This window comes from Boleophthalmus pectinirostris, unplaced genomic scaffold (assembly GCF_026225935.1).
Source record: "Boleophthalmus pectinirostris isolate CB_2022bp ecotype Guang Dong unplaced genomic scaffold, ASM2622593v1 HiC_scaffold_10, whole genome shotgun sequence".
In the NCBI taxonomy this organism is placed as follows: domain Eukaryota; kingdom Metazoa; phylum Chordata; class Actinopteri; order Gobiiformes; family Gobiidae; genus Boleophthalmus; species Boleophthalmus pectinirostris.
In genome coordinates, this window is record NW_026570971.1 from 33,038,564 (window position 1) to 33,057,110 (window position 18,547).

The 18,547-nt window shown below is 42.1% G+C and overlaps 1 protein-coding gene across 1 annotated transcript in view; it reads left to right on the forward strand.

The window, feature by feature from the left end:
- brf1a (BRF1 RNA polymerase III transcription initiation factor subunit a) overlaps positions 1–17,864 on the forward strand; it is a 113,216-nt gene extending 95,352 nt beyond the window's left edge. Inside the window, exons 17-19 of the mRNA XM_055158579.1 lie at positions 117–174; positions 13,760–13,928; positions 15,681–17,864. Coding sequence (XP_055014554.1) covers positions 117–174; positions 13,760–13,928; positions 15,681–15,715 — 262 coding nt within the window. The 3' untranslated portion in view covers positions 15,716–17,864. The remainder of the gene's footprint in view (positions 1–116; positions 175–13,759; positions 13,929–15,680) is intronic.
- Positions 17,865–18,547: the final 683 nt, after the last annotated feature.

Sequence of the window (18,547 nt, forward strand, 5' to 3'; positions counted from 1 at the left end):
ACCTCTATAACCAAAAATATAGTGTGTTTTAAATACACTCTGATGTTTAGTTTATGATGTGCATGATGTTTAGTTTGTATAATTGTGTGACAGAGTCTCTGTCTCTGTGTCTCCAGACTGCAGCCCTTCATCACTGGACACAAACCTCCACCCAAGAAGAAGGCCCTGGACCAGGTCAGACCATCTGTCCTCGTGCACACTCCTCACGTGCACACTCCTCACGTGCACAGTGCACACTTTTCACATGCACTTTCCTCACGTGCACACTTGACCTTCATGGACAGTCTGTGTCTCTTAAATCACTAAAAACACATTAGTTATAGTTTAATAAACATTCAGAATGAGGAAGTCAAACTAGAGGAAACATGGCCGCTCTGATTGCCATGACAACTGTACACATCCTGTAATTGTAAAGAACAAAAATCTAATTTCAAAATTTTAAATTATATTGTTAAGGTGGAAATGAACAGAAAGTACACCTACAGAATATTCACCTTAAACCCTCAGGAGCACACTTTCCTCTTGTGCACCCCCTCTCTCCTTCCCTCGCTCACTCTCTCTCCCTCTTTCTCTCTCTCCTTCTCTCGCCCCTTCTCTCCCTCTTTCTTTCTTTCTTTCTTTCTCTTCTTCTCCCCTTCCTCACCAACTCTCTCCTTCTTTCTTTCTCTTCCTAATTTTCTCTCTCCTTCCTTCTCTCCCTCCATTTCTCTCCCTCCTCCCCTCTGTCCTCCTCTGTCTCTTTCTCTCTCTCTCTCTCTCTCCTCTCTCCCTCTCTCTCTCTCTCTCTCTCTCCCTCCCTCTGTTGTGTCTCTTTTGTGTTTTAGTCCAGTCTGTGTAAAAGTGCAGAGGTTTTAAACGTGAGTGTTTGAGCTCTGCCTCGTCTTGAAAAAGTGCAGAGGTTTTAAACGTGAGTGTTTGAGCTCTGCCTCGTCTTGAGTCACTTGGATGTGTGTCTATATGAACTCTCTATATGAGGAGGGATGAGATTTCAAAAGTGCAGCCTCCACATTTTCTAGCGTCTGTGGAATCGCAAAATGTATAAAAGCGTTTGACTGACTCAGCGTTGACCCCAATCTGTGAAAATGCAGTGTTAAGCTGAAGCAGACACAACTCAACAAAAACACACAAATGTTGCAGACAAAATAACACAGTGACTCTACAAAACCAGGCCAGGATTTAACCAGGACTGAACCAGGACTGAACCAGGACTGAACCAGGACTGAACCAGGGACTGAACCAGGGACTAAACCAGGATTCTGTTCTCTTCTCTTCTTGCTCTTACTGTCAGTCCCCCTCCTCCTTTCTTTTGCCCTTGTCCTCTCTCCCTCCCTCAGTCTCTCTCTCCCTCAGTCTCTCTCTCCCTCTGTCTCTCTCTCTCTCTCTCTCCCTCTGTCTCTCTCTCCTCTCTATATTCTGTCCATCAGACATGATCATAAATCACATCCTCGGTGTAAAATGAAGCGGTCAGCTCTTCTAGAGGTCACACACAGTGACAGTGAAAAGTCTGCTTCAGTCCAGGTTTTGCTCCATTTTACACCTGCTTTCATTTAGTCCTGGTTTAGTCTTGGTTTAGTCTTTTTCAGTCCTGGTATAGTTCTGTTTTAGTCCTGGCTTAGTTTTGGTTCATTTCAGGTTTAGTCCTGGTTTAGTCTGGTTTAGTCTTGGGTTAGTCCTGGTTTAGTCCTGGTTTAGTCCCTAGTTTTAGTCCTGGTTCAGTTCTGGTTTATTCTTGGTTTACTCCTGTCTTAGTCCTGGTTTAGTCTTGGTTTAGTCCCTGGTTTAGTCCTGGTTTAGTCCTGGTTCAGTTCTGGTTTAGTCTTGGTTTAGTCCTGTCTTAGTCCTGGTTTAGTTCTGGTTTAGTCTTGGTTCAGTCCTGATTTAGTCCTGGTTCAGTTCTAATTTAGTCTTGGTTTAGTCCTGGTTTAGTCTTGGTTTAGTCTTGGGTTTAGTCCTGGGTTAGTCCTGGTTTAGTTCTGGTTCAGTCCTGGTTTAGTCTTGTTTTTTTCCTGGTTCAGTCCTTATTTAGTCCCTGGTTTAGTCTTGGACCAGTACAGGTTTAGTCATGGTTTAGTCTTTTTCAGTCCTGGTATAGTTCTGTTTTAATCCTGGCTTAGTTTTGGTTCAGCTCAGGTTTAGTTCTGATTTAGTCTTGGTTTAGTCCTGGTTTAGTCCTGGTTTAGTCCTGGTTCAGTTCTGGTTTAGTCCAGGTTTAGTCTTGGTTCAGTTCAGGTTTAGTCTTGGTTCAGTTCAGGTTTAGTCTTGGTTCAGTTCAGGTTTAGTCTTGGTTTAGTTCTGGTTTAGTCTTGGTTTAGTTCTGGTTTAGTCTTGGTTTAGTTCTGGTTTAGTCTTGGTTTAGTTCTGGTTTAGTCTTGGTTCAGTTCTGGTTTAGTCTTGGTTTAGTCTTGGGTTAGTCTGGTTTAGTCCTGGTTTAGTCCTGGTTCAGTTCTGGTTTAGTCTTGGTTTAGTCTGGTTTAGTCTCGGGTTTAATCCTGGTTTAGTTCAGGTTTAGTCTTGTTTTAGTTCAGGTTTAGTCTTGGTTTTCAGGTTTGTCTTGGTTTAGTCTCGGGTTAGTCCTGGTTTAGTCCTGGTTTAGTCCTGGTTCAGTTCTGGTTTAGTCTTGGTTTAGTCTTGGGTTAGTCCTGGTTTAGTCTGGTTTAGTCCTGGTTCAGTTCTGGTTTAGTCTTGGTTTAGTCTTGGTTTAGTCTCGGGTTAATCCTGGTTTAGTTCTGGTTTAGTCTTGGTTTAGTTCTGGTTTAGTCTTGGTTCAGTTCAGGTTGACTCTCTATATTCTTGTTGGAGGAATGCATTTTTTTAGTTTGGTATTTGCTCTCTCCCTTTTCTGCCTCTTTTCTCTCACATTCTCATCCCTCCATCCTCATTGTCCGTCTGCGTCACGTGTTTTTATGAATGAACAGCTAAGCCCCGCCCCCCGTGAACGCCGCGCTCTGATTGGTCGTCTCTGTCCCCATTCGTTATGTAACGCAGGGACAGAGGCGAGACTGTGGGGTTTGGATGTGTGAGGAACTATTTTAATCAGGACGAAGAGGAGAGAGGGACAAAAGAGGAGGGAATATTCAAGGAGACATGTTCTGCAAATTGAGACGAGACTATTGAAACTAAAACCAGTTTAGTCCCAGTGGTTTAGTCCCAGTGGTTTAGTCCCAGTGGTTTAGTCTCTGATTTAGTCCCTGGTTTAATCCTCGTTTTAGTCTTGGTTCAGTCTTGGTTTATTTGCTTGTTTAGGCCCAGATTTAGTGTCAGGTTTAGTCCTAGTTCATGTTTAGTCTTGATTTAGTGTTGGTTTAATCCTGGTTGGGTTTAGACCTGGTTTAGACCTGGTTCAGACCTGGTTCAGACCTGGTTTAGACCTGGTTCAGACCTGGTTCAGACCTGGTTTAGACCTGGTTTAGACCTGGTTCCTGGTTCAGACCTGGTTTAGTCCTGGTTTCCTGGTTCAGACCTGGTTCTGGTTCATTGACCTCTGGTTCAGACAGACCCTGGTTCAGTGTTCAGAGGGGTTTGGTTTAGACCTGGTTTAGACCTGGTTCAGACCTGGTTCAGACCTGGTTCAGACCTGGTTCAGACCTCAGACCTTTTCCCTGGTTCCATGTTCAAGACTCTCTCGACCGTTGCTCTGAATATTCCTGCTCAAAACAATCACACACACAGAATCTGACTGAAACAAAATGTCCAAATCCTCTGTAGCAAACACAAACACAAACACAACATCTCTACTGTAACACTGGACAGAAGAATGAAATCTGAATCTTCAACTAGTCCAAGAATCCTGACATCTGACACACACACGGGGAGGGCATCTGACACACACACGGGGAGGGCATCTGACACACGGGGAGGGCATCTGACACACGGGGGGACATGGCGTTGGCGGTGGTTGTGTGGGAAAGTTGAGTTTTGTTCAATATTGGCTCAGTCTCAGTTCCCAGACTCATGTTAAATATTTGAGCGCATCCTTTGGTTTTCATGGATACGCCTCTTTCATTCTCCCTCGCTTTCTTTCTCTCCCCCTCTCTCTCTTTCTCTGCTCCTTTCTCTCCTTCTCTCACTCCCTATCTCCTTTCTCTACCCTCCTCTCCCCCCTCTCTTTCTCTCCTTTCTCTTTTCCTCCTCCACTCTCTCCATTTGCTTTCTCTCCTCCTTTCTCATTCTCTTCTATCTCCTTCGTTCTATTTCTCTTCTCCTTTCTTTCTCTTCTTCTTTCTCTTTCTCTCATCCTCTCTCCTTCTCTCCTTCGCTCACTCCATTTGCTTTCTTTCCTCCTTTCTCATTCCCTCCTTCTTTCTCTCCTCCTTTCTCTTTCTCTTTTTCTCCGCTCCCTCCATTTGCTTTCTCTGTCTTTCTCATTCTCTCCTCCTCTCTCTCCACTCTCTCCTCCTTCTCTTTCTCTCCTCTTCTCTCTCCCCCTTCTCTTTCTCTCTTCCTTTCTCTGTCTCTTCTCTCTCCATTTTTCACTCCTCCTCTCTCTTTCTCTCCACCCCTTTATCTCCTCCTCCTCACTCTTTCTCATCCTGTCTCTCTTCCCCTCTTTCCACCTTCTCCTTTCTCTCCCCCCTCTCTATCTCTCCTCCCCTCTCTCCCCCCTTCCCCCTCTTTATCTTTTCCTCTCCCTCTTTTTCTCCTCCTCTCTCTTCTCTTTCCCTCCCTCTCCTCTCTGTTGACTTCTTCTCTCCCTCTTTCTCTCAGGCCTATGAATATTTCAGCTACTCTTCACTTTACCAACAGGGACTTGTTTCTTTTTTTCGTGAGTGTTTAAAGAGGGTTTGCCACACATCAGTCCTGTGTGTTTGTGTGTGACTGTTTAAATCAGACACTTTCTGCAAACTGGACTTTTCACAGTTTTTCTCCCCTGTTACATTAGTTTCCTTTTGACTGATCCTCTGAAGTTGTATTTAAAGTGATTTGTGCACGTTTGAGGAATCTTTAATCTCTTATTTTCAAAACACCAACAGCTCCCGTCCACTCGTCCACTGCTCTGTCCGCGCTTCTTTCTCCACTTTGATTTTCGGATTCTGACACACGTTGTGCCCTGCAGCGTCTCTCCTCATTTTGGTACAAATGAATAAAACCGCTCTGCTCTAGTGTGATGACGTTTACGGCGACGGCAGTCTCGGAAATCAGCGGTTTTACTTCTTTTATTAAGTCGTTTTAGATAAATATTGTGATTTAAAATGTCCAGATTATAACAAAATGATCCACAGACGTCACAGAGCAAACACAAACACTATATGACTGATTTAAGAATAAAAGCACAGAGCAGTGGACTTGTCTGAGGGTTAAAACAGGAATATTTGGACCAATGACGTCTTTAATAAAGGACTCAAACATGAATCACTCTAAATACCGTATTTTCCGCACTATAGAGCGCACTTAAAAGCCTCTAAGGTCATCCAAAAACAACTCTGCGCTTTATAATCCAGAGCACTTTATATATGAATTTATTGGGGTGTCTTAGTGCAACTTTAGTAAAGTACAAAAAGCCGCTCCACTTGCAGCGTTACGGCTCCCATAGTCAGGAGCATCAGGAGTAATACAGACTGTGATTCCTTTGAATATCAAAATGCACCTGTCAAGAGACACGCTCACAACGCCCACTTTAAACTCAAGACTGTTCTAAAGTGAAAGTGGGAGCTGCGTGGGAGCAGTGGATGAGAGAAGAAACACACATTCACCAAGACAGAGAGACAGCGCCGAGCCACTTACACCACGATCTGCCAACGGATCATGGACGCCTGGGCTAAAAATCAGTATGAACTGTGGTCCGAGCTTTTACCAAGACCAGAATCATCACTGAACTGAACTCCAGGGAACAGTAACCACACTGACTCGGATAATGACCAGAGGGATGTGGACGTGTGGACGCCGGAATCACCCAACTGTTTCAAACTATTATGACTTATTGTGAATACGAGAACAATTTAGCATCTCAGACAGTATTTTTTTTTTTACATGTTACAATTAGGGATGGGCATTCGATGAAATTTCATTAATCGATCGTCGGGAGAATTAACGATCGATTATCGATTAATCATTAACGTTTTTATATTAAAATGATCATCATTATTATTACTATCTGCACTCCTAATCTGCATAAATAAATTCAACTTTACGACATATAAAAATAACCACTCTAGAGCCACATCAGCCTGTTTGACATTATAATGTGTTTAATGCAGATTTGTGCAAGTCTCACAGAAACCAAACTTAAAACCTCATGGCTCATTTGCATAAACTAAGTGAAGAAAAAAACAGTTCTTGTGCACTGATGTGGTTCAACTTCTGTCAGATTAAAGGACATGGTCACACTAACCTATATTCCACTGAGTCATATTTGTGTTTGTCAAAACCAGGACACCGTACGGGGGGAGGGAGGTGGGGACTCGTCATCCACATTGAGCGACTCTCACCTGGCAAAACTTTTTCATGTTTTTCGGTGTCCTGGTGCTTTGAGGTCCCTGACACACTGAACACTGACACTGTTTCGACCGGGACGAAAAGCGGGAAATTTCTGGTACAAATCATCGTTAAATACACATTTGTGCTTCGGCATGTTGCAGACTGACCGACTGTTTGTGTCTGCTCACTCCTTCTGGTGCACGGAGAGCTACGAGAGACATTCAGTTTAATGGCCCAATGAAAGGAAATGAAAACCTGAACATTTGCATCACTTTATAAAAAAACGGCCAAGACAGGACATGGAAAACGAACATGTCCGCAGGAAAAACAGACATATGATCACCCTACGCTACGCACAGAAACCTACATTCAGTTTGTCAAATGTAGGTAAAAATTAATGTAATCGACGAAATTCTTAATGATCAATTATCGATTAATCGACTACTCATGCCCATCCCTAGTTACAATTGAACAAAGTTGAGAGTTATTGTGAACGCCTTAAATAAAGTTTGACTGACTCCTTTAATGCGCCTTATAGTCTGATGCGGTTTATATGTGACAAAAGTTCGAAAATAGACCATTCAGTGACAGTGCGCCTTATAATCCAGAGCGCCAATAGTGCGGAAAATACGGAACAACTCTGAGAGGGTTAATTAGAAAAGAAACAGCTCTAAAAGTTTTGAAAATAAAATCACAATTACATTTTTCAATAACTCTCCTTTTACGTTACAATCTCTGGCCTAATTGGACTTGTAAAAACAGTAATATAAACCCCTCTTTATATTTTTGTCTGTGCTTAAATCGTGTCCTAATTAGATCATCGTTAGCAGATGTCTCAGTCTCCTCTCCCTCCTTCTCTCTGTCTTTCTCTCCCTCCTTTTTTCACACGTTTAAATCTGTTCTGATCAGACCAGTCTGTTCGGTCTCATGTGGCACTGACATGTTTAACCCTGGTTTAGCGCCTCTCCTCTGCCTTCTGTTTACCTCTCTGTCGCTCCTCCCTCTTTCTCTACGCTTTCTCTGCTCTCCCGATCACCCTCTCTCTCTCTCTCTCGTTCTCCTCCTTTTTTCTCTCTCTATCCCCTCTTCCCCTATTTCTCTCTTCTTTATCCCCTCTTTTTATTCTCTCTTTTCTAGTCACTTTCTCCTTTTTGGTTTTTCTCTCCCTTTCTACTCTTTCTCCCTCTCTCTTCTTCTCTCTCTCCTTTAACCCCCCTTTTTTGTCTATCTCTTCCTCCACCCTCCCTCCCTCCTTTCCTCTCTCGTTCTCTGTGACCCAGTTAAGTCTTTCGTCTCTAATTTAGGCAGCAGCTCTTCATTAATGCTTCAAGTGTGTCTTATTTAGATTTGAACTGCAGCAGGACTGAACCAGGACTAAACCAAGGACTAAACCAGGACTAAACCAGGACCAGGACTGAACCAGGACTGACTGGACTGAACCAGGACTGAACCAAGGACTGAACCAGGACTGAACCAAGGACTGAACCAAGGACTGAACCAGGACTGAACCAGGACTAAACCAGGACTGAACCAGGACCAGGACTAACCAGGACTAAACCAGGACTGAACCAGGACTGAACCAAGGACTGAAACCAGGACTAAAGGACTAAACCAGGACTGAACCAAGGACTGACTGAAACCAGGACTAAACCAAGGACTAAACTAACAGGACTGAAACAGGACTGAACCAGGACTAAACAGGACTGAATAAGGACTAAACCAGGACTGAACCAGGACTAAACCAGGACTGAACCAGGACTAAACTAGGACTGAATCAAGGACTAAACCAGGACTGAAGGACTAACCAGGACTGAACCAGGACTGAACCAGGACTGAACCAAGGACTGAACCAGGACTAAACAGGACTAACCAGGACTGAACCAAGGACTGAACCAGGACTGAACCAGGACTAAACAGACTAAACCAGGACTAAACCAGGACTGAAAAGGACTGAACCAGGACTAAACCAAGGACTAAACCAGGACTGAACCAGGACTGAACCAGGACTAAACCAGGACTGAAGGACTAAACAGGACTGAAGGACTAAAACCAGGACTGAATCAAGGACTAAACCAGGAGTGAATCAAGGACTGAACCAAGGACTGAACCAGGACTGAACCAGGACTGAACCAGGACTGAACCAAGGACTGAACCAAGGACTAAACCAAGGACTAAACCAGGACTAAACCAGGACTGAATCAAGGACTAAACCAGGACCGAACCAAGGACTGAACCAGGACTGAACCAGGACTGAACCAGGACTGAACCAAGGACTAAACCAGGACTGAATCAAGGACCAAACCAAGGACTGAACCAGGACTGAACCAGGACTGAACCAGGACTGAACCAAGGACTAAACCAGGACTGAACCAGGACTGAATCAAGGACTGAACCAGGACTGAACCAGGACTAAACCAGGACTAAACCAAGGACTGAACCAAGGACTAAACAAGGACTGAACCAAGGACTAAACCAGGACTAAATCAGGACTAAATCATTGCTAAACTGACTTAACCAGGGCTAAATTAGGACTAAATCAGGACTAAACTGATCTAGGGACTGAACCAGGATCAAATCAGGGACTAAATAGCAGGAATTAACCAAGATTTATGCAGGACTGGTTTGATTAAATTCAGGGATTTGGCCTGGACTAAACCAGGACTAAACCAAGTCCTAAACCAGGACTAAACCAAGGACTAAACCAAGTACTAAACCAAGGACTAAACCAAGGACTAAACCAAGGACTAAACCAGGACTAAAGAAGGACTAAAGCAGGACTAAACAATGGCTCAACCAGGACTAAACCTGTAGTAACCAGGAACTAAACTATGGATTGAACCAAGGACTAAACCAGGACTGAATCAAGGACTAAGCCAAGACTAAATCAGGATTAAACTGATCCAGTGACTGAACCATGCAGGGACTGAACCAGGACCAAATCAGAGACTAAATAGCTGGACTTAACCAAGATTTATGCAGGACTGGTTTGTGTTTATTCAGGGACTGGGCCTGGACTAAACCAGGACCAAACCAGGACCAAACCAGGACCAAACCAGGACCAAACCAGGACCAAACCAGGACCAAACCAGGACTAAACCAGAGCGCCTGTGTTCCTCTCATTTAGTCTTTTCCTCTGATGTTGTTGTGGTTTTAATGAGATGTCGACTTAACGAGTTTAAATCCTCCGAGATTTAAAGAGAGAAAAACAGAGTGAGGGGAGGAGAGGGGCTTTTTACTCCAACTTCAACCTAAACTGGATCATCAAGACTTCTGTACTCATTAAAATACACTCTGAGTTTTTGGAATAACACTCAATTTATTTGTACTAAGCAAATTTCATAAAGTCTCATCTGTTGTCCAGGGTGCACGCATGTTTACGAGCAGGTTACCGAGGCCCACAACTGGAATCTCGGTCTGTTAATTAATATTTAAAGGGGCCCGTGTGAGTGTTCTTGTTCCAGGCTCCCAAATTTGTCGATGGGTCTGTACACGAGCCCTGTTATTATCTCACAAGTCCAGTCAGAACCACACGCTTTGACAAAACTTGACAAAGACGAGTGGATCTGGAGCTGTGTCCTGTTTGACTGATTTCAGAGTGAGTGATTGACAGGGGGATTAACCAATCAGAGAGGTGCATGCTCTGTTAAGGTCAAAAACAAACAAGTGCAATCAGAGATATCAACCTGGTCCACATGAGGCGTCGGTGGGTCAGTTCATCAGCACAGAAACAGTTTATGAGGAGTCCAGCCCATATCACATGATCATTATATCCACAATGTAATGTGTGTATGTGTACAGGCCCATGAACATTAGTGTGATATTTGTGTAACGAAAATGTCATTTTTCATGAGTTGTGTGTGTGTTAGTTGTGTGACTGTAGATCAGTGTGTTGTGTATCACCAGAAAAACAAGAAATGGAAATTATTTTTGTTCCAATTAGAATTTTAACGGCTACACTGAAAGAGAAAAAAACTGTTAGAAGTAATGATTATCTTGAAAAATATTCATATTTGACGATACAAATGCATAGAATTTTGAGAGACTCCTTTGTGGAGTTATGACCAAAAACACATATTTGACCCTGGTTACCTTGACCTTCAAGTGACCTTGACCGGTTTCAACCTGTAACCTCCAGTGTACATGTTATGTGTGTGCCAACTTGTGTGATGATTGGGGGAATATTTTAGGCCGCAGATGGTTCAGAATTTGCAGAAATTGCCTTATCCTTTATAATGGCGTGACCTTTCAATGACCCGTGTGACCTCAAATGACCTCGGATCATCACCAAACTTGTTTTTGTGGCATCGGGCACGAGGACTTGACCCACGTAACAAATTTGGTGACAGTCGGTTCATAAATGGTGGAATTATCACAAGTGGACAGAGACACACACACACAGACACACACACACACACACACACACACATACAGATACACACACAGACACACATACAGATACACACACACAGATACACACAGATACACACATACAGATACACACACACACACACACACACACAGACAGATACACACACAGACACACATACAGATACACACACAGATACACACACACGCAGACGCACACAGACACACACACACAGACACACATAGACACACACACACACGCAGACACACAGACAGACACACACAGACACACACACACACACACGCACAGACACACACACACACAGACACACAGACAGACACACACACACGCAGACACACAGACAGACACACACACACACAGACACACATAGACACACACACACACGCAGACACACAGACAGACACACAGACACACACACACACACACACACACAGACACACACACACACACAGACACACACACACACAGACACACACAGACACACACGACACACACACACACAGACACACACACACACACACAGACACACAGACACACACACACACACACACACACAGACACACACACACAGACACACACACAGACACACACACACACACACACACAGACACACACACACAGACACACACACACACACACACACACAGACACACACACACACACACAGACACACAGACACACACACACAGACACACACACACAGACACACACACACAGACACACACACACACACACACACAGACACACAGACACACACACACACACACACGACACACACGACACACACAGACACACACACACACACACACACAGCACACACACACACACACAGACACACACACGCACACACACACACACACACAGACACACAGACACACACACACACACACACACAGGGTGAATAGAAAACCTGCTCAGCCCTTCAGGGACCAGGTAATGTTCTGATATATGATTAAAAAAAAAGGGGGAAAGCTTCATAAAGGACTGAGAAACATCCGATTTTTGCAGTATCGAAGCACCAAACTCTTATTTATCTCCGGTAAAAGAAGTTTTAGGTTTTGTTCTGAACGTTAGAAGAGTTTTCAAGAGGACATGTCTGATACAAATGAGCGTCTGGTTGGATTGTTTGAAGTGTGGACAGAGGTTTTTCTCGTTCTTTTGTCCCGTTACTCACACTTGTGGATTCAGACAGAATGTAGAGGGACTGGCAGCTTATTACTCTATTCAGTTACACAAATGCTGCAATTGAAAATATGAATGGATTTCTTATTCATTCTGTTCACAGTCGTCTTTGAGCTGGTCTCCTCTGCAAAACCTGGAGCAGCCACTTTTCTCCTCGAGGTTTATAAATGTGCTGCATGTACTGGTCCTTCATTTCTCTATATAGGTTGATTTTAACAATGAAATAAAATAACATCAAATAATAAATGATAATAATAATACATTAGATTTGTATAGTACCTTTCAGGACAGTCAAATATTAACACAGTTAAAAGAGCAATAAACTCATCAAAAAGGAAAGATCAAAAATAATTGTTTGAAATAATTTGATTTGGGATTTCTGTAATGAGGTGGAATATGGTGATATGATTTTTTTTTTTCAGGACTAAATCAGGACTAAACCAGAGACTAAACTGAGGCTTAACCAGGGACTAAACCAGGACTAAACCAGGGACTAAACCAGAACTAAACCAGGGACTAAACCAGGGACTAAACCAGGACTAAACCAGGACTAAACCAAGACTAAACCAAGACTAAGCCAGAGACTAAACCAGAGACTAAACTGAGACTTAAATGGGACTAAACCAGGACAAAACTGAGACTAAATCAGAGACTAAACCTGAACTAAACCAAGACTAAACGGGACTAAACCAGAGACTAAACCAGAGACTAAACCAGAGACTAAACCAGAGGCTAAACCAGGATAAAACCAAGACTAAACTAGGACTAAACCAGGACTAAGCAACAACTAAACCAGGACTTAACAAGGACTAAACAGGGACTGTATCGTGTACTGAACCAGACTAGGCCAAGATTAAACCAAACTAAACTCTGTGCTCTTTCTAAGTCAAGTTCATATCATATTTTTATGAGACTCGTCTCTCTCCTCTTCCTCTCTTTCTCTCTTCCTCTCTTTCTCTCTTCCTCTCTTTCTCTCCTCCTCTCCTCTTTTCTCCTTTCCTTTCCTCTCTTCTCTTCTCCTCTTCTGTGACCTGCTGTATCTCTCCTTTTTTGACCCAGAACAGTTTATAATTCCACACTGTTTTAGATCTGAAGGAAACTCCGCTCCGGGCCAAATGTGCTTTTGTTTAAAACGTGGACTCTGCATTTCACCGTCCTCCTAATGCTAAGCCAATTATGAAACCGCCGTCACACTTTGATGATGCGTACATGTGAGGCCAAATATGGACTTCCTGGAATGCCTTAATACATGATAACAGAGATATTTCCTTTGAAATATTTAAGACAAAAGGAAGAGTTCTGGGCCTGGAGGTTGTTCATATATTTATAGTTTAGTGTTAGAGCAGAAGTTCACATGTACGAGATGGAAGCTGCTTTGCCAAGTCGACAATTCTGCTCATTTAAACTCTGTCTGACCCTCTCCTCTGCTCCTCTGACCATCTCCACTGTATCTTCTGCTCCCCTGACCTTCTCCTCTTCATCCTCTGCTCCATCTGACCTTCTCCTCTGCAACATCTGACCCTCTCCTGCTGTTCTGCTCCTTTGACCCTCTCCTCTGTTCCTCTGACCTTCTCCTCTCCTCCATCTGACCGTTCTCCTCTGCTCCATCCGACCTTCTCCTCCGAAACATCCTCCCTCTCTTCTGCTGTTCTGCTCCTCGGTCTCTCTCATCTGCATCCTCTTCTCCTCTCACCCTCTCTTTTGCATCCTCTGTTCTCACAAAGACTCTCAGATCAGGAGGAGACGGGCTGACCTCTCGTGTGCTGTGTCCTGTAGGGGGCAGCAGAAGGGCCTCTCCCCGTCCCGGTCCCGGTGGCAGCCTCCTCTTCGGGCGGAGCTTTGGTGGAGAGCGGACCTGTGGTGTATGAAGACGAGCCGGAGGAAGAGGAGGAGGAGGAAGAGGAGGCAGGCTGTGTGAGCGCCATGGAGCTGCTCGGAGCCAGCGGTGAGAAACAGGACGCTTCTTTATGTAGATGATAGAATGTTATTTTCAAGAGTAAATGGTAGATCCTGTGGCTGAGCAGAGCTGGGTCTGGTCACGACCGCTGGGAAATATCATGTGCCACAGTGGGGCAATAGTGACAAAAAAAACTAAACTGTTGTGTCCTTATGTTATTAGGTTCTTTTTTCAGACCAAGTTTCTTTTCATCCCTGACAGTTTGAGGAAGAGCGCAGGGAGCAGAACAGAGTCAGGTGATGTTGCTGTGACATGTCGCTCAGCTGATTTAAACAGCTTAACCACGACGAAACCACAAAGAAACCAGGGCTAAACCAAGACTTAACCAGGGCTAAGGACTTAACCAGGACTAACCAGGACTAACCAGGACTAACCAGGACTAAACCACGGCGAAACCACAAAGAAACCAGGACTTAACCAGGGCTAAACCAAGACTTAACCAGGGCTAAACCAGGACTAAACCAGGACTTAACCACGATGAAACCACGTCTAAACCAGGATTTAACCAAGACTTAACCAGGACTAAACCACAACTAACCAGGACGAAACCAGGACTAAACCAGGACTTAACCAGGACTAAACCAGGACTTAACCAGGACTAAACCAGGACTTAACCAGGACTAAACCGGACACATCAGAGCAACATCACAAGACTCTGAGGAAGAGCACAGTGAGCAGTCGAAACTGTCAGGTGTGAAAACAAACCCTTGGTCTGAAAAAAGAACCTAATAACGTAAATTATCAGAAGACCAAATAAACCTCATCGGACTGTTGTGTCCTTAGGCAAGACACTTGTGGATGTGTCATGTATGTGTGTTGATGGTGGTGGTCAGAGGGCCCAATGGTACAGACTGACTCTGTATAAAGAGCTTTGGTATCTTGAAAGGTTCTATAGAAATCCAGTGATTCATGAATTGTTTTATGCTTTATTTTATATCACTGTAAACTAATATTATTGTTACATATTTTAGATTATTATTATTATTTTGAGATTTATGGAGGCCTAGATATATTTTCTTGTTTTAACATTTCTTGATAAGTAAATTTCACTTGTTTCTAGTGCATTTCAACTTAAAACAGGTGTATTTTTCTAGTTTTAAGGAGAGTTTTTGTGCTCTTGTACTTGTTCTGATGCAGCTCAACATCCTTCTAAAGACATTCAGGAAAGATTCATGTCTGTCCTGAGAATGTGACTTTTTTAGTATCAATACCTGCTCAAATGATTATCTCGTTTCAACACTAGTTTTAGTATCAATTAGTGTCTGATTTTTGATTCTTTTGTCAATCCTAGTGCACAATGTTCCACACTGTTGCATTAAATGTAACTATCCTGTTTTTACTGCTCAAAAATATCCAGAAACAAACACATTCTCACTGTGAATGGACTCCCCTCTCCACAGATCTGACCTGTAACTTGGCCTGGCGATGTCATTTGGCTGTTTCCACGGAAATTATTTTATTACTTGTCCTGAATGTTCCACAGTATGGCATTAAACATAACCACGTCCAAACCAAGTTACAAGTCAGATCTGCTGAGGAATGCACGTTTTTCAATTTTACTAACACAAACACTTCGAATAAATCCAAAATAGAAACTTAAATTCCACACAAAGCAATAATATCTGTCTGGAGACGAGCAGGTGGTGTTCCCGCTACCAGAAAAGTTTCACAGTGAAGCTTTAAGTAGAAATTGATCGTTCAAAGAAGCTAAATGTGTTTTTGTGTTCTTGTGTGTTTCAGGTTATGGATCAGACGGAGATTATGACGACTACTAGCCTTTCCTCTCCTCTTCTTCACCTCTCTGTCCTCCTCTCCCTCTCTCTTCTTTCCTCTCATCAGCTGCTGCTAAATAACCGATGGACTTGAACTAAACGCACAACAAAAAAACGCTGCTTAACCCGGCGGCCATTTTGTTTCGTTGCACATAAAAACCAAGCCTAGTATTTATAACGTCAAATGAGGAATGACTTGAACTGTCGTCATAGGAACAACTACTACATTTGGGGATCTGCACTACGAAAAGAAGCATCTGCATTGGGTAAAATCACTTGAAATCTGAATAATTATTTAAGAATTTAGCCTACACAGGTTAAAAAACTACAACTTTTCTTATTTATTACTTTATTTAAATGAAAGCAGAATCAAAATAAGTACTTGAAATAATTTAAGTCATGGTTTAAATGTTCTATATTACACAAAACTCACTCTCTGAGATTTAAGCCGTGTTATAATCTTGTTATCTTCTCAAAAACAGACCTGGAGATGTGTTTTGTTTCATTCACACATTTTGTCATACACATAATTTACTTTTAGTTTAGTAGAGATCGGCAATTCCAAGTCTGAAATGATCCAAATGATTCCAGTGAAGATGTATAGAGTTTAAAAACACAGTGGAGCACTTCCAGCATGTGTGAATGAAATAAAACACGACTCCAGGTCTGTTTTTGAGGAGGAAATCACATTAGAACATGACTTAAAGCTCACAAGAGTCGATTTTATGTCATCTAAAACCTTTAAGTCATTTTGATGTGGAAAGTGTTTATTCTCAAAGTGTCTCTTAAGTCATTTCTTTGTGTAAAATTGAGTTTGAACTCATCACATTCTGCGCTGCAATAATGTGTGTTATCTGAACGAAGGCAGGATTTCAAAACTAGAAAGAAAAAGAATACAGAATATTCATTTCTTTGAACGTGTTTGAAGTCTATGACTCCAACACAGATCCTGCAAATGCTACAGAATCATAAATGAAAGTGCCTATGACGGTTTGGACGACTTATTTGACTAAATGTGATGATCTGTTGAAACTCAACACTTCCTGTCAGTCTCAACAAATTTGTCCAACTTCTCTTCACAAATTGCTTCTTGTTTGATGGAAAACTATAATTAACATTTTCAACAGATGTGATCCTAACAAATTAAATCAAAATGAGAGAATTGCCAAAACCTGTCATACGCGCTTTAATAACTTTACTGCACTTTTTGCCTTAAGTGTTCTCAAACTCGAGCTTTGAACTATCAGGAAAAACCATCATGTATTTACTCAATTACTGTTGCCTTATGTCTGCAAAGTAAATGTAAAAATAACTGACATGGAGTGCTTGAAAATGAGGTTTCAAATGTTTGGTGTGTTAGAGGATTCATTTTGATGTGACCGTTTGGTTAGAAATTTGAAAGAAAAACATTTGGCAATTCAAAAGGTATTAATTGTGTTTTGTTTTTCCAAAATTACACTTAGATTACACATTGAGAAGACTTATATCTGAGTAAGTGAACAGAACTAGAATGAATTACTCTAGTATCTGGATTTGAGCAGATTTGACCTGAAAAGTCAAATTATCCACGGATGGAACACGACTTTTTCTACTCAAATTAACTTTAAATTAGAAAAAAACAACTCTTTACACTTGAAAGAAGACAACGAATATTGTGTTTCTTAAATTTAAATCTCTGTACCTGATTTTTGTTGTCTTAAAAACGTGAAAAACAGAACTGGATCATTGTAAACAGTTTGCAGTTCTTCCTCACTCACCTTATGCATTCAGAACATCCGAATTATTCACCTCGATGGTTCATTTGAAGCCGGAGTGGAGTTTTGCATGATGCTCATAACAACTAGGATGCTAACACACACTTTCTGATTCTCAGAAAATATAACATGTTATACTGAGGCGTTTTGTTCATGTACATGGACAAAAAATCTGGTACTATATCTGTAAGAAGAAAGTAATAGTAGTAGATTATTACTAGTAGATAATTTTACTTGACTTGTCTAATCTACCCAAATTCAGAAAATTTATTAAGAATTCATGTAATTTAAAAGGTGCAATGTGTAACTTGTGTAACCGCTTGTTTCTCTACATACATCATTGCTCTGCCTGGAATGTTCCACAGTGTGACATTAAACACTTCTACTTTACATTTATTCAAGACATGCATCACAAATCTCAGGACTTCCGGTCATTGCACAATTCATACTGGGAAGGATCCTCCGAAAAAGTGAGCATCAAACCTCCATGTTTGTTTTCCCAGTGGGATGTGTCTATTGACAAAGTCGATCTTTTCAAGTCTTTTGAACCATATCACTTTTGTTTCTGGTTCTGATATTGTCATATTTTAGTTTTGGGATTCAGACATTGTAATTGTGTGGTTGTTGGATCCTAACAGCAGAAAACAGCTCGAGAAATGTGCTTTGGAAGTTTGCGAACTCCATAAATGCAAAAGTGAATTAGATGCGTGTGACTGCAAACCTCTGTTCAAACTGTTTCTCTTCCCAACAGAATTGAAAAATAGTGAAAGGTGAAGGTGATGGGCAGGATTGATCCACAGGAAGAACCAAAAGGAAACCTTTGACTGTCTAAATCATCTCGAGTTTGCAGAGAACAATTTTGTATGTAGAGCTCCAACAAAGCAAAATCCTGATCCCTGACTTAACCTCGGTTACGAATTTAAAAAGTCATCACCAAAGCGAAAGGCACCAACTGTTCACCAAGAAACACCTTCCACTGCAAAGAGACCAAGACGTGATGTTGCTGTAAAACCACAAGAACAAGAAAGTGCAGCTCAGTCTGTTTGTCTTCTGCTCCTCTCGCACAAACAAATGAGATCCC